At 42.6% G+C, this 23,851-nt stretch overlaps 2 protein-coding genes across 2 annotated transcripts in view; both read right to left on the reverse strand.

The window, feature by feature from the left end:
* Window positions 1-9,339, reverse strand: part of COL17A1 (collagen type XVII alpha 1 chain) — a 51,882-nt gene extending 42,543 nt beyond the window's left edge. The window contains exons 1-3 of the mRNA XM_046027501.1: window positions 9,104-9,339; window positions 3,003-3,065; window positions 1,016-1,060 (exon numbers count right to left, since the gene is read on the reverse strand). Coding sequence (XP_045883457.1) covers window positions 1,016-1,060; window positions 3,003-3,054 — 97 coding nt within the window. The 5' untranslated portion in view covers window positions 3,055-3,065; window positions 9,104-9,339. The remainder of the gene's footprint in view (window positions 1-1,015; window positions 1,061-3,002; window positions 3,066-9,103) is intronic.
* Window positions 9,340-14,073: 4,734 nt separating this feature from the next.
* On the reverse strand, window positions 14,074-14,907 carry LOC123955474 (40S ribosomal protein S6-like). The gene has a single exon (XM_046027570.1). The coding sequence runs from the start codon at window positions 14,870-14,872 to the stop codon at window positions 14,123-14,125; it is 750 nt and encodes a 249-aa protein (XP_045883526.1). The 5' UTR covers window positions 14,873-14,907; the 3' UTR covers window positions 14,074-14,122.
* Window positions 14,908-23,851: the final 8,944 nt, after the last annotated feature.

The raw sequence follows: 23,851 nt of genomic DNA on the forward strand, positions 1-23,851 counted from the left end.
GCGGCCGTCATGCTCTGACCTCTCCTCCCCATCCTCTGTAAGCCAGGCTGCCTGGCAGGTGCAGGAGTAGCTTTAGGGCTCAGTTCTCCAATACAGAAGCCACTCAATCTAAGGACTGCCCCAGAAAACTAGTGGACTTAGACAGAAGCCTGACTGGTGGTTCCCTTCTCCCATCCTCTGCTCAGGCTGGATAAGGTTTCTGATATGAGTGTCTGATCAGGTAAATCTATAGAGACAGAGAATAGATTCACAGTTCTCGGGGGCTGGGGAAGGAGGAGGTAATGGTGAATGACTGCTACTGATCAGGAAGTTTCCTTTTGGGGTGATGCAATGTTCTAAAATTAGATCGTTGCATTGGCTGCACAACTCTATAAAGATACTATGAAAATTAATAAAAGGAAACCTCGCTCAAGTGAATTGATGCTGGAGGGGGAGGTTGGAAGGGGAGCCACGCCACTTAATGTCAATTACAGACACAACAGAAGAATCCTCACCAGAAAAGAGTCATCAACTACAGGCCTCAACAGGAAAAGATGTACACTGCATTTCCTCCAGGAAATCTACTACACCTGCAACTTGGCCAATGAGAAACCATCCATCACCCTGAACTGCTTTTCTCCAATGGGCTTTCATTTAAACAACACCTCTTAGCATCCTCTTTATTCTCCATAAAATAATTCTCTCCTTTGTTTGTTGGACTTGCCTATGGTTAGCCTTAGCTTGCTTGTTCCAGGTTGTGATTCTTTGCTATTCCTAAATAAACCCATATTTTGCTGGTGAAATAACTGGCCAGTTTATTTTTAAGGTTAACAATACCAACAACCATTGAATTACATATACTTCAACCTGATGGATTTCGTGGTTGTATAAGTTAATGTCTATATATAGCTGTTAAAAAAGAGATTTCAGATATTTTAGTTTTGCTCAACTGAAGAGTCAGTGCCCATGGGAAAGGTTACATGTGGGGTCCTTCACACATGCCTTACTGAGAAGAAAGCTCTCGACAGTCACTTACTTGGAGGTAAGGATGTAAGTCTTGTAGTTACTGTTTCCGTAATAACTAGAAAAAGAAAATAAAAAGATCAGATATACTATGCTGAATTCCCTATATCTTGGCAAGGTCTAACATCTGTCACAGGCTCAGCATCTTAAATTAGGTTTAACATAGATTTTTGTATACTCATGCTTTAAGGCATGTGCTCTGACTCTCTGCACATGAACATATGTGCAATAACATGGGATTTAATGGACCTGGAAGATACATTTATATCCTTTTGGAACCAAAAGTAGTTACCCACTGGTTAGAAGGATGACTTACCTTGGCATTCATGTCTCCCATTTAACAGTAAGATCCAGTGCAGGCCTGGATTCACCTCTGAAGGAGGACCAGGGCCTCAAGTCACCTCAGATGTGTGGAGCCACACTCTGTCTGAACTGCCCCTTCCAAAGGTCACCCAGTCCGGCTGGGGCCAGGGCATTATCCTGGCTGATCTCACTGTGAAGTGGATAATCACTTTGCACTTCTTTTTTAGCTGGGGGTGTCTGAAGGACATAATTCATACTAAAATCTGCAGGGCCATCCCTGAATGTGGGGTTGTGTAGGAAGGCCGGGGGTTATTAGTAAGTCGCATTTGGTGTTCGGTGAACTTAGGGACAGCTGCATCAAAGACAGACTACAAGAAACAGTGCCTTTGCCAACCCAGGCTGAGTTTCTCTAGACTCCCAAGTGAAGATGAGTCTATAGAGGTAATGAAAGCTTCCAGAATGTTTTAAACACCAGTTAGAAGAAAAACCTATTGCCTTCCTGAACCGCTCTCTCTCTTGCAGCAACATGGGGAGGTGGGCAGATTCCTACCACCACAGCGGGGCCAACGCTGTTCTCTAAGGGTGACCGTCATTACCACCTCCCTCTGAGCCGGACATAAAGGAGCAGCAGTCTACTGACGTCACACACTTGTGCGGCGTGTGCATGTGGGCGCATGTGCCCGGGTATATGTGCACGCGTGATGTACATGTGCGCATGCCCAGGTGTATGTGCATGTGGGCTCTGTCTGTGCGCATGCGCATCGGTACGGGAGGCTAAAGGGGAAAAGGTACAGGATCCTTTGCACCAGTTAAAGCCGTCGGCGCGATACGGCTCTGTCCTGTGCCTGTCTTGCTGGCCCGACTCCTTTCCTTCTTCACACGGTACTTTTCTAATTGATTTTCTTGTCTTGGCAGGAACCTGGGGTGACGACTGTGGCAGAAACTACATTCCATGCATAACAGGAAAATGGTTTTTCAGACTAAAATGGAAGCTTGATTTGAATAACAGTCCTTGAGCTTTCACTAAACCTCTCATTGTGTGGACCTTTGGGATTCTTGGACACATAAAAATAAATTACTTCTTAACCTAACGTTCCAAGTCCGGGAAGCCAGAATTTTTTTATTAGAGATATATGAAAGTCACAGGATAAATGAAAGAGTCGGAACCATTTCGGGGACAGTTTAAATGTCTCTGAATTTTTATGATTTGGGCAGTTTCACAAAAGATATGTGTCTGTTTTCTGTTTCAGTGTAGATTGTGACTGCAACACCAGTGTTATTCTAACTTTGTCCCTGCAGTAAGCAGGATATTATTCTTTTGGATTTCTGTTGCCCTGCCTTCTAAATAAAGAAATGGTTAAATGCCTTTGGCTGATTCATTTCACAGAACATTATGCAGCTATTAAAAGTACTAATTATGAGAACTATATGTCGAAATGGTAGTTTTCATTTTTGAAGAAAAAGCAGAACACATTTCGATTACAAGTATGTTAAAATAAAAATCAATAAAATCCATCATATGGGAAGGAATAAAGTCTACTTAGGAAGACATTTTAAATGATACAGTGAAACAAAAGAAAAAAAAAGAAAGACTATAAATAATTTAGAAATTAGACAGTAGTTGTGATGGAATCAGGCATGAATTACTCTTTCCAAATTTTTGATTACTTTTATAATGCTATGCCTCATGCTCTTACTTCTTTCAGTGACTTCGGTGCCATCTCGCTTGTTTTTCTTGGTTACATCCATACCATAGCCACCTGCAGAAAAGCCAAAAACCATGATCAGCCATGACACTTACCATCACTTTTAGGAAGCGCAGGTCCCTAGTATGCAAGCTGAGAAACAAAAACACTTGACTCCCAGAATTCAAGGCATAATTCTTGTGCATATTTTTTTACAGAGTCCCTCCCACTCCTTGTTTCAGTTAGAGGGAGTCCACTCTGGACTGCACAAAGTGGATAGTTCCACTTTGGATTCTGTCCTGTATGGGGAGCTCTTTTTTCAAGATCTCATCGACCAGACTGCCCCTTGCTGAGTAATAGTGGAATTACATGGAAGATATGGCACCCTGACCTTTGACTATAAAACCTCCATTCTTTGCTAAAGTAACAGACAGGGGTGCCTGGGTGGCTCAGTGGGTTAAAGTCTCTGCCTTTGGCTCAGGTCATCGAGCCCACCTCCGGCTCTGATCAGCAGGGAGCCTGCTTCCCTCTCTCTGTTTGCCTCTCTGCCTACTTGTGATCTGTCAAATAAATAAACAAAATCTTAAAAAAAAAAAAAGGTAACAGACAGCTGAAGGATATCTGTCAATGCACTCGGTGCTTTTAACGAACTCATTTTGTTGTATCCCATAATGTTTAGTGCTCTACAAGGAACTCGATGAATAGAATACTTCATTATTTAGAGTTTAGATGGGAGAACGATGTTCGATCGATTTTTTTTTTTTTTTTTAGATTTTATTTATTTGTCAGAGAGAGAGAGAGCATGCACAACAGGCAGAGGGAGAAGCAGGCTCCCTGCTGAGCAAGGAGTCCTATATGGAACTTGATCCCAGTACCCTGGGATCATGACCTGGGTAGAAGGCAGACACTTAACCAACTGAGCCACCCAGGCATCCAGACATTTGATGGATTTAAACCAGGAAAACAATTACTGTATTGCTGGTACTTGTATGGTACTTAACACTTCTTACAATATGGAACTTTCCCTTTGTAATAAGCTAGCCCCGCTATGCTTATTTGCAGGCACAAGTAGGAAAAAGTATATGAAGAAAATGCATAAAATCTACAGAAATATGTAGGAAGGCATATTTTTATGTTATCTATGTTTCCCCCTCACTCACTGCTTCCAGAAGGGAAAACCACTGAGACCTTGTCTACTGTGTCCTGAAGTGTAGATGGACTGAAGCCATCTGACAGCGAGAGACTGGGGTGGGGGCTGAGGCTTAAACACACAGGGGAGCACAACAGAGAGCCCCTTCCCAACTGGGTTCTTGATGTGGCTTCCAGTCCCATGTCTGGGAAGACTTGAAATCTGGCTTTTCCTATATTTTCCCTCCTACCCCTAACCTTCCCTTTCTCTTTTGCATGCAGTTCAAACTGGATTCTGGAATTCAGGGAAAGCCACTTCTGCCCAGGATGCGCCTTGCTTAAGATTTCTCCTTTCAGATTTTTTTTTTACCTGCCTGGTGACTTCAGGGTCACTTATCCATTAGGCACACAAGGCACAGTACCTCATCCTATCACACTTTAAGGGACCCATGAAAGTGTTTTAATTTCTTTTTACAATCAGAAGAAGAGGGGCACCTGGGTGGCTCAGTTGGTTAAGCATCTGCCTTTGGCTCAGGTCATGATCTCTGGGTCTAGGGATGGAGCCCCGCATTGGGCTCTAGGCTGAGTGGGAAGTCTGCTTCTCCTCCCTCTACCCTTCCCTCCTGCTCATACTCTCTCTCTAGCTCAAATAAATATATATTTTTTTAAATTTAAAATCAGAAGGAGAAATGCGGTGCCTGGGTGGCTTAGTCAGTTAAGCGACTGACTCTTGACTTTGGCTCAAGTCATGATCTCTGGGTCCTGGGATCTAGCTGAGTTGGGTTCTGTGCTAAGTGGGGAGTCTGCTTGAGGACTTGAGGATTCTCTCTCTCCCGCTCTCTCTGCCCCACTCCCCTGCTCATGCACGTGTGCGCTCTCTCTCTCTCTCTCAAATCTTAAAAAGAATATCTTTAAAATCAGAAGGAGAAATGAATACAATCCAACCTGGTTTATATTCTTTCAATGCAGTTATAAAATATAATTTTTAAAGTTTTTTGTTTGGTTTGGTTTTGGTTTTTTGAATGGAGGAAGGGGTCCACAAAATCAAATACATCCAGGGCCTACGAAAGTCATAATGCGGCCCCAGGTGACTTCCTCACTGAAAACCAAGATCACAGGAGACGGGCTGCTCAGCAGGCTGGTGGAATGAACCAAGATGGGCACAGTTAGCTTCAGGGCTTGGTTGAACGTGCCAACTTCTTGCTCACTGGAGTTTCTTAAGTGCAGCTCTAGGCAAGGAATGAGGCATCATGGAAAAACTCTTGACTGGATCTGAAAAGCCACAGAAGGTGGCTTTGACTCTGGTATGTTTCCCAGAACCAAAGAGGACCGGCTCCATAAACCATTTCACAACGGAGTCCAGCCTCTTGAGAAGGCCAAACCTGGCCTGTGTCTATGTCTGCATTCCGGCTATAACATGTTTAACTACTGTCATACAAACCTACATGCCACCAGACACCCTTTTTGAAAGCTTTTAAGCAGTAATTGCCTCTGGTATCTCTGAAGCCCCTCTGCCTTTTTTTTTTTTTTTTTTAATTGGTCGTTAGCTGTGGACCAGGAGGCATTTTGGAGATTAAACACTCAAATGCACCTGGCCGCTTGCGGGGAGCCACCTAGGGTGGTACCCGAACTGATAGGAAACACTATCCTGAAAGTTACTGTTTATAACAGGCCCTGGAGGCTTTTACTTCCCGCAAGTTATTGTGTGTTTTGATCCTTTAAAGAAAGCGGCCGTCAGCAGCCATCCATTTGGGTTTGGCTGGGTTTCTTTTACTTGTCGCCATCAAGACGGACTGAGGATAGATCCCATTGATGAAGGTCTCAGCGTCCAGGCAGCAAACCTAGTGAGTGTTTCCTTGTTCTTTCTGTACCCAGAAAAATCACCCACTGTCCTAGGCACTCTCAATCTTTTCCTTAAGTGTTAATGATGGAGCTTTGATGTGTACAGCAAAATGCACGGGTTCCCCAACTTCCAGAGGGCACAAGGAGAGGGACCACCTGCTAAGAAATCAAATACCCTCCTCCAGAACTTGGGGAATCCTTACTAGAAGGTGCTCACGGAGAGAATGGGCCTGAGCTGGGTGTGGGTGGATGGGTCCCTGCCTCTCTTTCAGTCTGAAGCCCCTGAGAAGGCTGAATCCCATGGCTGCTCAGAATGATTTCCTGGGCCTGGAATACCCAGGCCGGAGTTCTGGTGACTTTGCCACCAAAAGTCTAAAGTGGCAGGGTTATGCTGGGAGGCAGATTCCTCTTAATCAAACACAAGATGAAAATTTTCTTAAGTGAGTCATCGAAAGGAAAGTGATGGGTCTAGGCCAAACCTGGACTGGGATCGTCCCATAGGGCCTATGGTATCCCCGCAGGACTTCCTTTTTAAACGTTCTCAGTGCGGATAGTTTTAAGAAGTGTAACGCTAAGGAAAGGAAGGTTACAAGCCCGGACACATGCCTGAGCCTGTGCCTCCCCGCCCAGCTCACTCCTCCCAAAACACTACTTAATGGAAGTACTGTCAAGTAGCATAATTTTTTAACTCTTTAATTTTAACTTATTTGATGTTTAGGCCACTGCACTAGAACCAAGGAAGAGCAGGTCTCTAGGTTCTCAATTCCAAAATTATGCTAATTTCACCTGTAGTGCTAAGGCGCTGCTCATGGTGATGTCCTAGTTAATGCTCTTTAGAAGATGTAGAAAAATGATCTCATGATATTTTCTTATGCAGAAAGAGGCAATTCAAGATCATTTTTCTACTCTTTAGAATTTTTTCTTTCCACTGCATTTAAATTATGTCACATTCACCTAAAACCCTTCCAGAGATGGCACTGGCCCACGAATCAGGACAAACCACGGTTACGGAGAGTCAGCTCTCACAGTGACCTTATTCTAATGACCCATGAGGGGCGCCTGGGTGGCTCAGGTGGTTAAGCATCTGCCTTTGGCTCAGGTCATGATCCCAGGGTTCTGAAATCTAACCCTGCTCAGAGGGGATCTTGCTTGTCCCTCTTCTCCCTCTTGTGTGCTCTCTTGCTATCTCTGTTTCTTTTCGTTCTTTTTTTTTTTTTTTAAGATTTTATTTATTTATTTGACAGAGAGACAGAGATCACAAGTAGGCAGAGAGGAGGAAGCAGGCTCCTCGCTGAGCAGAGAGCCCGATGCAGGGCTCGATCCCAGGACCCTGAGATCATGACTTGAGCCGAAGGCAGAGGCTTTAACCCACTGAGCCACCCAGGCGCCCCGCTATCTCTGTTTCTATCTCTGTCTCTCTCTTTCAAATAAATTAAATTAAATTAAATTAAAAACCTTATGAAAAAAATAATGGCCCACGAAACACTTGGTCTTCAACAGGGAAGGGAATGGAGAAGCTAAGTATTTTCTAGTTCCTGTTTTAAGAATTAATCTCTCTAGCTTCTGCTAAGGAACCGCAAGTATTTTTTTTACAGCTTCTATTACTCCCATCTCTGATTGTTTCAAATCTAAAAACAAAACAACAAAATGGTCAGAGGGTGAGAAAACCATGCACTACTCTGATCTGTTAACATGGATGGAGCAAGCAGTTTGAGGCCAGGAAAACCAGCGCGCTAGGGTGGATTGTCTCAGAGGCTTTGGTCTCTACAAACCTCAGCACCAGGTGTGCCTCTGGCTACATCTGACACCCCTGATTTCCAGAATTTGGGGTTGAGGGAGTTTGGGCACCGGGTTTGTGATGCTGCCTCCTGTTTACAGCCCTTTTTCACGAAGTCCTGCTGCTATTAATAACAGCAAATGAGCCAAACCGCACAGACCTAGGCTGCTTCTGGTCAGGCACAATCTGAGAATGAGCTTGGTGCTTAGGTGGGATCAATTGCACGAATCTGAGTTTCTATCCAAGCTTGAGGCAAGACTCTGTCACTGTCCCCAGGTCAACTCTGATCAGATTTGTGTGAGTGTTTTGAAGGGGCTCAGAGTAAGGCTGGTGCCTCCCATTTTCTGAAGGGCAGCCACCAGGAGCTGACTTAGATCTGTGCCTTACCTCTAAGACACAGCAGATCGCGGTGAGGAGAAACAGTTCTGCTTTTCAAATGACTATCTTTTAACAAACCTCACTATATTTTATGGACATTAGCAAATCTGACCATTACCTACTGATGAACTGCCACTCACATGAAGCCATGTGCCAGGTGCTCTGTCTACACTTCAAAAAAAGCAACACGGTCATTTGTCATTGAGCAGTGAAGGCCATCCAGTGAGATACTGAAGGTGGTAATTCTCACCCCAGAATGATCTGGGGAGAGGGGGCAAATTAGCCAGTAAAGGTGTGTTACACAGTCAAACGTTCCCTTTCTTTTTTTTCCTTGTTCTAAATTTGATTCCAGGAAATTCCTGGATTATACCACTTCAGATATTACACTTTAGATTAGAGGCGGTATTTTGAGAGCCTGGTAAACAACAATGTTGTCCACCCATCCTCTCGAACTTAATCAGGACCTGCGGTGCGGAGCCCAGGCGGCATCTCAGCTCTTTGTGCTCAGGGGCTGTTTCTCCAAGCCCCCACTTACCCTCTCTGTGACTTCACCTCTGAGCTAGTCTCTGCTTCACGGGAAGCGAAGGAAATGGAGAGAGGGGGGAGAGCAAGCACCAGAGACTGAGATCGAAGGAATCATAACTCTATCCTATTCTGAATAAAACAATTTAACACAAGCCATTTTACAATACTGAAAATAATACCAAGAAAGAAAACCCAACTGGCCACGAGAGCCCAGTTTATCTTAATTGGCCTTCTTCTTCTTCCCCCAAAGGAACCTTTCTGACTGTTCCTTTAAAAGACCTCCCCCAAGCAGAATGCAGAAAGCAAAGGAACTTTTGGATCAATTAATTACGTCTGCTGCAATGCTTGAACCCTAACAATTTCATCTTATTTTCTCTAACAAGCACTCAAATCCCAAATAGCAAATGCCAAGTCAAAGTCCCAGAGGAAGGGAGACAAAGGACAAATCCCTCCTGGAACTTACCTTCTTTGAGATTTGGAAGGGACTGGAAACAACTTTGAATAAACCCCCCTCTCTCTCTCTCCTCCTGATGTTTTCTCCGAGACGAGACGTTTGCAGACCCCACTTTTTTTTATCCAGACCCAGCCCAGGTGTGTTAGAGCTGAGTGATCTTTCAAAAATGTTTACTTCTCCTGCTCTCCCCCTCGTTTCTTTCAGTTCTTTGCTCCCTAACAAGTCCTGACAAAGGTGTGTCGGGCTTACAGTTACTCCACCCTTCCAATTATCTGACACTCGTGCATTTAAAAAAGATCTGCCTCCAGGAATCAAACTTTACACCCTGCAGAACAGTTCTCAGACCAGGGGAGTCCCATTAACCATTTATGGGTCTGTGGGGAGAAAGGAACAAAGGTAAAGGAAATGCCCTTTATTACGTTTCCTTATCTTTCATAACCAGAGACCTGCCACAACGTGGCATTTCCCTTCCTTGTGGCCAGAGAATGGTAAAAATCCTAAGGAGCGTGACTCACGGTGTGGCCAGGCTCGTGGGGGTGCCTGTGGGCAGAATGTCCGATTCCTAGAAAAACTGTGAAGTTGGCCAGATTTATACTCAAGACCTGTTTCTCCTACATCTGCCTTTGCCCTCTTTCCTTCATTCTGACCCAGGCCCGGTCAAGCCCACCTGGAGGAAAGGGGTGAACTCCTTCAAAATCAGATGTTAGTGACTGAAAAGCGGGACAATTGATGACATAGGGATTCATTTTTTAAAAGGGGCAGCCAGATATAGTGATGTTTACTCCAAAGAGTGACATGTTAGTGACAAGATTTTAAGCACTTAGCCACCAAATAATGGAGAGATACTGCTGAGGAGGGTTGAGTCTCCATACACCCAAAGATGTGTGTGGACTCCCAGAAACTCTCTAGTTTCGGCTCATTCCCTGGAGCCATTAGACTTCCCTAAAGGGTCAATTCATACCAATCTATGTAATGCTCAAATACTTGCTTAGTATCTGGCTTTCCAGGACCATAACGACTAGCTTGAGACTCATGCTATCACTAATAATGGGGAGTCTGAACCTGGAGCTCACTTAGATGGTATTCCCAATCCCGAGGGGAGCCGCTGGATTCCTGCAGTGTCTACGCCCTGCTATGGTGGGCACCGAGCACCACCTGTGGGGGGTCTCACTCCTAAAACCCAACATTCGGCCCTGGAGTCATGCACTCAGAAGCCTTTCGATGACCTAGAATGTGACACTCCTGGGTTCTTCCTTTTTGGGATGTTCCTGCCTACCCGAAATAAATACTTACTCAACATGTCTGCTGTCAATCTCATAGGAGAAGAGCATTGGGGATCTGGAAGATGGGGAGCTTACAGCCCAAAATTGACATAAGCCTGCATCAGTCATTCATCTATTCATTCATTCTTGAATTACACAAAAACATGCTCAGAGCCAGACATTAAACTGTACGTTGAGAGTTCAGTGATGAAATGTGGACATATTCCCTGTCCTTATAGAATTCACAGTGTAATGGAAGAAGGTAGGTCTTAAATAGTGTACTACTATGCTAAGGCTGCCGGGACAACATTCTGGTGGCTTACACAAAAGAAATGAGTTTTCTCACAGTTCCAGAAGCTGGAAGTCTAAGACCAACATGTCAGCAGCTAGGTTTCTCCCGAAGCCTTTCCCTCCTTGGCTTGCAAAGGGCTGGCTTCCTGTTGTGTTCTCATGTGGCCTTTTCTGTGTGTGTGTGTGTGTGTGTGTATCCTAGCTGTCTCACCATGTGTCCTAATCTCTTACAGGGACACCAGTCAGATTGGATTAGAGCCCATCCTAACAGCCTCACATTAACTACTACATTAAAAGTCATGTCTCCAGATTGTGCTCACCTTCTAAGATACTAAGGATTAGGCTTCACCATCTGAATTTGGGGGGGACACAATTTATAACAAATGAGATTCAAAACAAACAATTATGCATTGATACACAATTAAGAATGTGATAACTACTATAAAGAAAGAATTCTGGATTCTATCAGAGAGGAGGAAAGGTCATCTGGAAGCCGGACGGAAGGGCAAGTCCCACGAAGAAGATAACATTTGGACTAATAAGAGGATGGTTGAGCAAAGGTCATACAGGTGAAGGAGGGATTGAGATTGCTCTAGAATCTAGACAGGGAAGAAAATATTTGGGAAGGCTCTGAAGTAGAAGCCAAGTAAGTTTGAGGAAAAGCGATGCCGCTCTGTTTAAGTGTCCTAGACGAAGTGAGAGTGGCAGTAGGAGAGGAGCTAGAGAGCGAGCAGGGGCAAGATCACGCAAGGCCTCATGAGCCACGGGAGGGAGGTGTTTTTAGGCTTTAGAAAAATGTTCTTAAATTGACATTAGAAAGCAACTCTGGGGGGCGCCTGGGTGGTTCAGGGGGTTAAAGCCTCTGCCTTAGGCTCCAGGTCACGATCCCAGGGTCCTGCGATTGAGCCCTAAATCGGGCTCTCTGCTCAGCAGGGAGCCTGCTTCCCCCTCTCTCTCTGCCTGCCTCTCTGTCTACCTGTCATCTCTGTCTGTCAAATAAATAAATAAAATCTTAAAAAAAAAGAAAAGAAAGCAACTCCGTACTGCCACTGTGTGAGTGTTTGGATTATTAAGAAAGAAGACAGACTGGAATTAACCTTTTCTAAGGTCTATTGTGCACCAGGTATTTTATATACATTATTTTACTTATTCCCTGTAACAACTCTAAGAGGTGTGTACTATTGTGTTTTTTTCTTTTTTAGCTGAGGAAAGTGAAATTCAATGAGGTTGAGTAACCAGGCCAAAGATTTTACATCTAATAAGTGACTCCAGAAAGGGCAGAGGGCCTGTAAATGGAGTTAATGATTGATCATAGCTACCTGATGAGGGCTCCTTACAAAACCAATGGTATGGCGTTCAGAGAGCTTCCAGGTACAAGAACACATCCACATACCAGGAGGGTGAGGCATCCTGGCTCCACAGGGACAGAAGCTCCTGTGCTCAGTACCTTCCCAGACCCTGCCCCGCACCTCTCTTCATCTGGCTGTTCATCTGTATCCTTTATTATATCCTTTAATAAATTGGGAAACATAAATGTTTCCTTGAGTTCTGCGAGCTCCTCTAGCAAATAGTTGAATCCAAGAGGGAGGAGATCATGGGAACCTCTGATTTTCTGCCACATTGGACAGTAGATGTAGATAACCTGAGGACCTATTATTGCTTGTGACCAGTCTCTGCAGTGGGGGGGGGGGGGGCATTCTCGTGGGACTGAGCCCTTACCCTGAGGGATCTGACACTGTCTCCAGACAGACAGTGTCAGAATTGAAATAAATTGTAGGACACACAGCTGTTGCTGTGGAGTTGCCTGATGTGGGAACCCCTCCCCCTGTCTGCCCCCGTTTGGTAAACAGAGCATCCAAGGTGCTGTAGGCTTGTAGACATGTGAGAGTAAAGGAAGGCACAAGAGGAGGACTAGGTTGGGGTTTTTTGTTTTGTTTGATTTTTACACACAGTGGCAAAGCCTATATTCCATTCAACTCTTGAACTCTCCTCTCCCACTGCCTGGTGTGTCATTGAAATTTAAATTTGCCCATAACTTTGAACTGAAAGAAAATAGACATTATCAAAATAGATCAGGCCAAGAGCAAATGACAAATCAGAATGAAAACCATCTGAATAGTGGGGATATTTGCCGCCAACAGCGTTATGGTGTTCATATAATTTCTTGATGCATTTGGATAAAAATCTATCTATTATGACTTGGCAACCATAGACCAATTATTTAACTATAACGACTGTATAAAACCAAACATACTAACGAACCGTTGGAATCAGCATGGCTTTTCTCCCCCATTGGGGTACTGTAATAAAATAATTCTCCAGGGACAATGGAAAAGTCACACCCAAAATAGATAAACCCCAAAGTAATTCATCCAAGATCCTTTGAGCTAACTCAATAGCTATTAAGTCTATGTCTATGTGTGCATGTGTGTGCTGTTTACAGAGTCCTGTACTAAGCATTCTGGGAGAGAAGAAAATTAAAAGAATTCTAGCATTTATATTCATTATTCAACATTCATCATTTACTGTACTTAGCAAAATCATTTATAAGAAGACATTATCTTGGTACATGGAGTGAAAGAAATCTTATGTTCATTCAACATTTGTATATCAAGTTCCTACCATATGCCTAGTACTAAGGGAGCTGTCTTTTAAATGTTTTAAATTAACCAGAAAAAAACAAAATCCTTGCTGAAACAAAGGAACAGAATCAGATTTAGGATAGAGCAGTGACTAAGACACCGGAAAGGTGTTTCTTGTTCCCTGCTCCTCTCAGAGCTGTGTTAATGAGTCATGTTTAATCAATGTGTGATGGACTAGAAAGAAAATTCCCTTAAGTGGCAACCGGAAAAATATTCATCCTCCCCAAATTATCTACTGACTTTTAAATAGGTTGGGGAGAAAGGATGCCTGTTCACGTGTAGCCCAGGTTGGCACCTGGTGACCAGATTCTCATCACTTGCTGAGCAACATTGAGTATAGGTGGACCCCGTTTACGTGGCTGCCAAGTTTCTGAAAAGTGATGTGTAAATCCACTTTTTGGTGACAGGGTATTTTTGTCAAATGACTGCTCACTACCTCGTTAATCTTTGTGAACACAGGGTTTTCTTTATTTGGCTTAAAGGAATATAGCCTATCCATTTCCATGGATTTTGTGACCCTCCTTTCATGAAACAACGTCACTTCATAGTGATATGTTGTTCTTCTTTTTTTTTTTTTAAAGATTTTATTTTATGTATTTGACAGGCAGAGATCACAAGTAGGCAGAGAAGTAGGCAGAGAGAGAGGAGGAAGCAGGCTCCCTGCGGAGCAGAGAGCCCGATGCGGGGCTCGATCCCAGGACCCTGAGATCATGACCTGAGCCGAAGGCAGCGGCTTAATCCACTGAGCCACCCAGGCGCCCCTGATATGTTCTTCTTCTTCTTCTTTTTTTTTTTAATGTCTGATCTTATTTATTTGTCACTCTTAGAAAATCTCATTTTTGACTGGACTCAGACTTAGAGGTAGAAGCTCTCAGTGAGGACAGCCTCCGTCTCTTGGCAATCTGTTCCTGGCGTTTTTCTTTGGCCTCCTTCATTCTCTTGGCCAAAAGTTTAGCATATTCTGCAGCCTCTTCCTTGTTTTTCTTAGTGCGCTGTGTCTTCAAAGCAATATGCCGACGTTTGTGTTGGAGGACACGTGGAGTAACAAGACGCTGTATCTTGGGTGCTTTGGTTCTAGGTTTCTTACCTTCTTTGTTTAAGGGCTTTCTCACAACATACTGGCGGACATCATCTTCTTTAGAGAGATTGAAGAGTTTGCGGATTCTGCTGGCTCTTTTGGGCCCCAGGCGTCGAGGCACAGTAGTATCAGTGAGTCCAGGAATATCCTTCTCCCCTTTCTTTACAATGACCAAGTTGAGAACACTGAGGTTGGCATCCACAATGCAACCCTGAACAGATTTGCGCTTTCTCTCTCCCGTCCTCCTTGGTCTGTAGCAGGAATGCCCCTTACTCAGCAGCAGGCGGACACGGCCATGGGTCAAGACACCCTGCTTCATGGGGAAGCCTTGTTTGTCATTGCCACCACTGGTTCGGACCACATAACCCTTCCCTTCTTCACCGAGGGCGTCAGCAGCAACTTCTGTGGCCATACGCTTCTCATGAAAGGTACGAAGTTTGCGTTCATCGTCCACTTCAATGAGTTTCTGGCAGCCAGTAGCTGGGAAAGAGATGTTCAGCTTCATCCTGAAGCAGCCTCCGAGGCGCCACGAAAAAGAGCGTGATATGTTGTTCTGATGATGCTTTCCTCCAGGAATCCTGAAGTTTTGAGATATACTTGCCTTGTCTCCCTAAGAGATAATAAAAAGTTCACTGAGAAGGAGGTGAGGGAAAATCATTTTATATTTAATGAGATAATTCCAGTCCCTACAGTCAGTGATTCAGCTCTTTTGTTGAATAACAAATCCACTGGTTTAAAAAAAACAACACCGAATTCCTACATATTAAAATAAAAATGATTAAAAAATGATACAATAATTATTGCAGTTTGCTATTCTATTTCGAAGACCAGAAGACCATATTTCTGCCTGGCTCTCTCTTTGCTTGCACATACTCCTGGATGGTAAGACTTCCCTGTAAACAACAAGGACAACAGCATATGTCACAGTTTATGGAGCAGCCCAGCTTTCGAAAGGATGCAGCTGAGACACAGTATACCAACTCCTGCCCTTCACACATGGGCTTAAAGTCTCCATCTGCTTTTCCTGTGCATAATGGTTCCTGAATTGTTCTCAAACTGTGTTCTTTGCTCCCCCCCCTTTTTTTTAAAAAGATTTTATTTATTTATTTGACAGAGAGAGAGATCACAAGTAGGCAGAGAGGCAGCCAGAGAGAGAGGAGGAAGCAGGCTCCCTGCGGAGCAGAGAGCCCAATGCGGGGCTCAATCCCAGGACCCTGAGATCATGACCTGAGCCGAAGGCAGCGGCTTAATCCACTGAGCCACCCAGGCGTCCCTCTTTGCTCCCTTTTTAAAATAATAGCAAAGTACCTGGTTTCTTTTCTTCCATTTCTAATTTCAGATCTATTCATTTATCCACTCAGAACCCATACGCACTTGTTGAATGAGTAAACTATACGTATTGAGTGTCTACTCTGAGCAAGGCATTGGGTGTGGAGATACAATTGAAGATGAGATGTAAAACATGCCTTTAAGGAATTTACAACATGAAAAAAAATATATGGATACCCAGCTGTGGGCGCCAGCTATTGTTCCATAAAAGAGTTGTCATTTGAGCTGTACTTAAAAGGATGGGTGCTATTAAGAAACTGAGGGCAGAGTTGAATTTTCAAGCACAGAGTCCAGCATGAGAGGCCCGACCTAAGAAAGAGTAAGGCTTGGGTGGAAGATGGTAAAACATACCATGAAAAAAAGGGTTCATGGGGGAGGTTGGAAGTGTAGGGTGTGCCGGTCGGATCATGGGAAATCTGAAATGCCAGTCTGAGGAATGTCTACGTCCTTCCATGGGTGAGAGGGATTTATGGGAAGTCAAGAAATGGAATGATGGAAACTGGGTGGAACAAAGATTAATGTCATGACAATGTAGAGTGGATCAGAGAGATGAGACAGTGAAACTAATAAAGGACACAGGGGCAGTAGTTAAGGTGAAACACAAGGGCTGACGCTTAGGAAGGCAAAGATGAAAAGAGGAAAGGAACCAAGGGAGCCAATATCAGGGAGGCAGGGAAGATACAGGCATTGAGTGATTGCTGTTAGGATGAGAAAGAGGGTAGGACTTGGGATGACAATGAGATTTTTCCAAGCCAGCCACGGACCACAGCAACTTCCCTCCTTTTCCCTAATTCCAAAGGCCTTCCGCCTTCCTCAGAAGACCACCTGTTAGAGCTTACAGAAGGATATGGGGGGTGGGGGGGAGATCATTCCCTTGACTTTTTCCTGCTTCCATTTTGTCCTACGCTCATTATCTAACATATGGGAGGTTCAAAAAAATGGTTTCATTTTCTGTCTTGAAGAATTTAGAACTAAGATAATAGGATAATATTAAAATATATCACCTATAGAAAATACACTTAAATAGTTTAAAAATACCATTTGTTATTTCTAACACATGCTCTACCAGATTATCTGTAACTTTTCTTTTTTAAAACATGTATTTATTTATGAAACAAGATGGGATTGGGAGGGAGATGAACCATAAGTGACTCTTAATCTCACAAACAAACTGAGGGTTGCTGGGGTGGGGGTGGGAGAGGGGGAGTGGGATTATGGACATCAGGGAGGGTATGTGCTATGGTGAGTGCTGTGAAGTGTGTAAACCTAGTGATTCATAGACCTGTACCCCTGGGGATAAAAATATATGTTTATAAAAAAATAATAAATAAATAATTTTAAAAAACATGTATTCATTTATTTTTAAGATTTTATTTGTTTATTTGACAGAGATCACAAGTAGGCAGAGAGGCAGGCAGAGAGAGAGGAAGGGAAGCAGGCTTCCTGCCGAGCAGAGAGCCTGATGCGGGGCTCAATCCCAGAACCCTGGGATCATGACCTGAGCCGAAGGCAGAGGCTTAGCCCACTGAGCCACCCAGGTGCCCCAAAACATGTATTTAGTTTTTGAAAAGGATTTATTTATTTGAGAGAGAGAGAGTGCATGCAAGTGGGGGAGAGAGGCAGAGGAGGAGGGAGAGAGAGTCTCAAGCAGACTCTGGGCTAAGCATGGAGCCCAACATGAGGATCGATCTCATGACCCTGAGACCATGACCTGAACTGAAACCAAGAGTCTGACGCTCAATCAACTGCACAACTCAGGTACCCTTTAATATTTATTTGTTTAAGTAATCTCTGGGGCACCTGGGTGGCTCAGTGTGTTAAAGCCTCTGCCTTCGGCTCAGGTCATGATCCCAGGGTTCTGGGATTGAGCCCCGCATCAGGCTCTCTGCTCGGCAGGAAGCCTGCTTCCCTTCCTCTCTCTCTGCCTGCTTGTGATCTCTGTCTGTCAAATAAATAAATAAAATCTTTAAAAAAAAAAAAAGTAATCTCTGCACCCAATGTGGGCCTCCAACTCACAACCTGGAGATCAAGAGTCACATGCTCCTCGGACTGAGCCAGCCAGGCGCCTCTGTAACTTGTTTCTAATAACTAAACATTTATAGATTACTTTTGATCAAAAGATAACAATGAGCCAAAGAAAAATATGTGAAGTGTTAGTGTTAACAGTTACTACCCTTTCATTATCAGAGAAAATATACACCTTAGATTCCAAAAGATTCCTCCATTTATGGAAGCAATGAAAATCCTGTCTGGGCTGCAAGTCATTCCTAGTCTTCTGTTTGGCGCTGTTCACCTGCCCACCCTCGCACTGTTAAATCTCTCTAAGAACTGGGATAAGCCAGTATTCATATGCTCAGAAATGACATGGAAGGGACCTCAGAAGCATCAAGGAGATGAAAAGTTCAATAGTGTTCATAGAGCTCTAAAAAAGGAATTACTGAATATAAATAGGCCAGTTGTTTAAAATGTGTCTTGGGCTTGATCTCTATTGGGGAGCAAGGAAAAACAGTTCAACAAAATAGGAGGAAGCCACCTGACAGCTGGATTTATTACTGGATTTTAATGGCTTTTAGCCCAAAGATCTGCAATGTCTGTATGAGGTGATGAATATTCTGTTGTACTTTAGGCCATGATTCAGAAGATGGGCTTGGTTCTCACAAACATGTCCACACAAGGACTATCTTTATTAAGATGAAGACCACACCCTATTACCTGGTTTGTGGTTACCATTATTTTCCTCATGGGTATATCTCTAACACACAGATTCATGCTGAAAATCACATCTTATTGCCTGAACTGCTCATTGACTCAACATTCCAGTGATTATAAAACTCATCCCCCAATTTTTTTTTTTAAAGATTTTATCTATTTATTTGGGAGAGAGGGAGTGAGAGAGAGAGTGCACAAGGAGGGGAGGGAAAGGGAGAAGCAGAGTTCCTGCTCAGCTGTGAGCCGGATCCTGGGATTCTGGGATTCTGGCCTGAGCTGAAGGTAGACACTTAACTCACTGAGCCACCAGGCGCTCCTTCTCTAAAAAGTTTCAAACTATTCTTTTTTATAAAACAAGTTCCCAACTTGTGTTTGCAGCCCCTGGTGTTTTAGCCATTTGCCAGAATCAGATACAAATAAGATAATTTAAATTCAGTAAAATTCACCTTTTTTGTGCTCTATGAGTTTTGACAAATGCTGGTAGTTGTATAAACACTCTTTGAGATCTAGAACAGTTCCATCACATCCCCCAATTCCATTGTGCTCCATTGTAATTTACCTCCATCTCCAGCCCATGTCAACTAATAATTTGTTTTCTATTCCTATGGTTTCCCTTTTCCAGAATGTCATGTAATCATACAATACACAGCCTTTCAAGCCTGGCTTCTTTGACTAGTATTTGAGATTAATCTATATTGTGTATATCACTAGTTTGCCTCTTTTTATTACTAAGTCATATTCCATTGTTTGGATATACAATTTTTATACATTCATTTTTTTTTAAAAGATTTTATTTATTTGACAGACAGAGATCACAAGTAGGCAGGGAGGCAGGCAGAGAGAGAGAGGAGGAAGCAGGCTCCCTGCTGAGCAGAGAGCCTGATGCGGGGCTTGATTCCAGGACCCTGGGACCATGACCTGAGCCGAAGGCAGAGGCTTTAACCCACTGAGCCACCCAGGCGCCCCTACATTCATATTTTGATGCCCATTTGGGTTATGTCTCGTTTTTGTCAATTACGAATAAAGTTGCTTCAAACATTATGTAATTATATTGCATGAACATAAGTTTTTATTTTTTGTGGGCAAATACCTATGAGTGGAATGTTGACCTAGGTAAATATAGATATAATTTGTTAAGCTGACAAATTGTTTTTAAAAATATTTGTGCCATTTTGCATTTCCACCAATCATGTATGAGAGTTCTTTTTGTTCTACATCTTTGTCAGCTCTTGGTATTTTTCGTTCGTTTGATTTTAGTCATTCTAATAAGTGTGGAGTGGTATTGCAATATGGCTTTAATTTGCATTTCTCTGTTGACTAAGATGTGGACCATCATTTCATGTGTTCATTTACCATTCATATATTTTCTTTGGTGAAGTGTCTGTTCAAATACTTGCCCATTCTCAAACTGGGTTGTTTTCTTATTATTGAATTTTGATAATTCTCTATATATTCTGAGTTTACGTCCTTTTAGAGAGAGGTGTTTTTGCGGGTATTCATCCCAGTCTGTGGTTAAACTTGCCATTTTCTTTCCTTTCCTCTTTTTTTTTTTAAATATTTTATTTATTTATTTGAGAGAGAGAGCATGAGTGGGAGGACGGGCAGAGGGAGAGAGGGAACGTTAAGCAGATGTGTTGCTGAGCACAGAGCCTGACGTGGGGCTCAATCTCACAACCTTGAGATCACAACCTGAGCCAAAATCAAGAGCTGGATGCTTAACCAATCAAGCTGCCCAGGTGCTCCTGCAGTCTTTCATTTCACTTACGTACAAGCATACACTATATATATAAAGCGTAACCAGGCATAATTGCATATGTGGTTGGTATTAGGATTTTAAATAAGCTTGTCTATTAGATCAAATTCATTTTTTTTTAAGATTTTATTTATTTATTTGACAGGTAGAGATCACAAGTAGGCAGAGAGGCAGGCAGAGAGAGAGGAGGAAGCGGGCTCCCTGCTGAGCAGAGAGCCCGATGCGGGGCTCAATCCCATGACACTGGGATCATGACCTGAGCCGAAGGCAGAAGCTTTACCTACTGAGCCACCCAGGCGCCCCTAAATAAAATCTTTTAAAAAGGTAAACAAAACCCACTTCTTTTAACATTTCTTGAAAGACAGGTCTATTGGCAACTCATTCTCTCAATTTTTGTTTGAGAAAGTCTATATTTCTCACTGACCCCTTTTATTACCACTCCTATAGCAGAAATGATTGGCAGTAATGATATCCCATCATAATCTCTGTGATCTCAATTGAGATTTGTTCCTTGGGCAGATCCCTCTGTTTTTCTCAGTAGCAACATTAAATATTAAGCATGACATGTGCTATTTGTTGCAGTTATTTAAGATTTATCCTCTGGGGAAGATGCTCACACAGGGTGATCTGCTTTAGAACTATTAATTTCATCTTTTTAATCCATAAGCGAATTCAAATCATTAATAGTGTGGTGAGTGTCAATTGGTATTACGGACAGGATGTGATCAAGGAGCTCCAGAGTATTTGGAAGAAGTGGGCAGCACATGCCAACTTCTCATGGCTCTGTGTACAGCGTTCTGTATATGCAGACTGAGGATGCATCATCTGTCCTAGCGGTCACGGTGGTGGCCTCCCAGTTGTACCCCCAAACTGTTTACCTTAACCTCCTGTCCTTGTTAATGATGGCTTAGGAAGGAAATGTGATCCATTTGTGGCAAATTGTGCATGAAGAAAGCCTATCTAGGCACTTCAGGGAAAGACTTATTGCTTCTAAGGAGACAAGAGATAACCCTTTTCTTTTTCAGGGTATTGTTATGTCTGGATGTGGTGTGGACCTGCTGAAAACACTGCAGCCACACGAACGAAATCACCACAGTGAGGAGATGAGAACTGAAAATATCCCTGCTCCTCATGACAGCATTGAGTGCCAGAATAAACAGTCAATAAGCCACCCTGTCTCTAAATTCTCCATGTGTTGAGATTATAAACTTCCTTACCACTGAAGCCAATCTGAGTTGGTATTTTCAGTTATTGGAGTTGAAAGCATCCTCACTGATACTTAGTGATAAATAATGGTATTCTCGGATACATAATAAGTAATGGTGTTGTCTAAATATACATAGATGCTGTTGTGAATAACAAAATATAAATTTACTGTAAATGTTAATGAAGTCAAAGTGTCCCTCTGGTATTGTCTAATTTTTAATTTTTAATTACAAGTAGGCAGAAAGGCAGGCAGAGAGAGAGGGGGAAGCAGGCTCCCTGGTGAGCAGAGAGCTCGAGGCAGGGCTCCATCCCAGGACCCTGGAATCATGACCTGAGCTGAAGGCAGAGGCTTTAACCCACTGAGCCACCCAGGCGCCCCCCTGCCTAGTTTTTTAATCATTTGGTTCCAAAAGTACATGTATCATGTATCATGTGGAACTCTGTAAAATACTTTGACTTTAGATATTCACATTTCAAAGGTTGAGAGTGATTCACTCAGATGTAAACACTCAAAATATAGATCCCTCATTGTCAAGACCACAAACACCCAAGACTCACAAGCACCAATTCTCAGAAGATGCCAGAATCTTTGAGTTTAATTTTAGTAAAAATGGGTATACTTCGAATATTAATATCATAAAATCTTGGAGCTCAAAGAGGTCTTAGAGATCTCTTATCTAATCTTAGAGATCATTATCTAATGATAATGCAAGTGAGAAAATTGAGACCTAAATAAACTAAATATGTTATCGAAGGTCATTAATGTCAGAGTCAGGACTCAGATGTAGGTTTTTGTTTGCTTGTTTTGCTATGGCTTTGGGGAAAATGTTCAAGATGTTTTTGGGGACTCTTAACTATTCTGCCTACTGACGAGCTTGAAGGATTACCAAACCTTATGGACCAAGCACGTGCCTCTAAAGTCCTGTGGAAGTTTTAGCAATTCTCAGTGATGAACTAAAGCAGAAAAACCCTGCTCTTGATGATTTTACCAACCACCCATTTCTCTTGGGAGTAAGAAGTAAGCTCAGCCGTTCTGTGTACTAACAAGGTACTTGGAAGGGCAGGATAGTTAATGTGGCATAAAATCAAATTTATTTTATGAGGTAATTTTTTTGGTATGTACTTTACGTTTATCAGATTATGCTCTTTTCATCGATATGAAATAAAGCAGCCACAGCAGAAAGGCACCTGAAATGGGTACTAACATTTAAAAGAAACTGTTACCATTTCTGATTACCTCAGACCTCTTCAGCCTCTTCGGCCTATAGAGCACTTAATTAAAATTTTAAATGGCCAAAAAACTATAAAGATCCAATTATCCAATGCTAAACCTCACTGATCATCAGGGAAATACAAATCAAACCTACAATGAGATAGGACCTCACACAGAATAGTTAAAGTCAACAACACAAGAAACAACAGGTGTGGGCAAGGATGTGGAAGGAGCCCTCATGCACTATTGATGGGAATGTAAACTGGAGCAGCCAGTGTGGAAAATGGTATGGAGCCTCCTCAAAAAGTTAAAAATGGAATTAACCTTATGATCCAGCTATAACACTACCAGGTATTACCCAATGAATACAAAAATACTAATTCAAAGGGATACATGCACCCCAATGTTTATAGCAGCATTATCTACAATAGCCAAATTACGGAAACAGCGCTAGGCTCTACTGGCTGAAGAATGAATAAAGAAGATGTGATACACACACACACACACACACACACACACACAGAGGAATATTACTCATCCACAAAAAAGAATGAAATCTCGCCATTTACAATGACATGGATGGAGCCAGAGAGTATAACGCTCAGTGAAATAAGTTGGTCAGAGGAAGACAAATACCATATGATTTCATTCATGTATGGAATTTAGAAACAAAGAAAAAAAATGAGCAAAGAGAAAAAAAGAGGAAGAGAGAGAGAGACAAACCAAGAAACAGACTCTTAACTATAGAGAACAAACTAAACTGGTGGTTACCAGAGGGAAGGTCTGGTGGGGGTGGGTGAAACAGCAGATGGGGATAAAGGAGGACACTTGTGATGATGGGCACCGGGTGAGGGATGGGAGTGCTGAATCACTATATTGTGCACCTGAATCTAAAATGACTCTGTATATTAACTACCTGGAATTTAAAAACTTAAAAAAACAGTGAGGAAGAAAAGAAATATCTTCATTAAAAAAATCCAATAACCCTCCTCCTTCCCCAGAACTAAGAAGAAGCAATTTACACTTAACAATAATTTTTTTTAATAATAATCCCACATACCTTGGAAAAGTATCATAAATAAAGTCCAGGTCATCAATAATAATATATCACCATAATTGAAACAACACTGTAATAGGTAATTTTGGAGGGAAATAGACAGTCTAAATCCAAAACCTGGAAAAACAGTCCTAGACTGAGCAAAAATATCTGAGTTGATTGCAGTCGTATTGACTTAACTATATATAGAACCTCACAGGACTGTTCAAGGCTGCCT

Source organism: Meles meles, chromosome 13, assembly GCF_922984935.1.
Source record: "Meles meles chromosome 13, mMelMel3.1 paternal haplotype, whole genome shotgun sequence".
NCBI classification, from domain to species: domain Eukaryota; kingdom Metazoa; phylum Chordata; class Mammalia; order Carnivora; family Mustelidae; genus Meles; species Meles meles.

What these genes read in the sequence shown, in the direction of transcription:
- LOC123955474 (XM_046027570.1), bottom strand. Translation starts at nt 14,872, where the DNA reads ATGAAGCTGAACATCTCTTTCCCAGCTACTGGCTGCCAGAAACTCATT.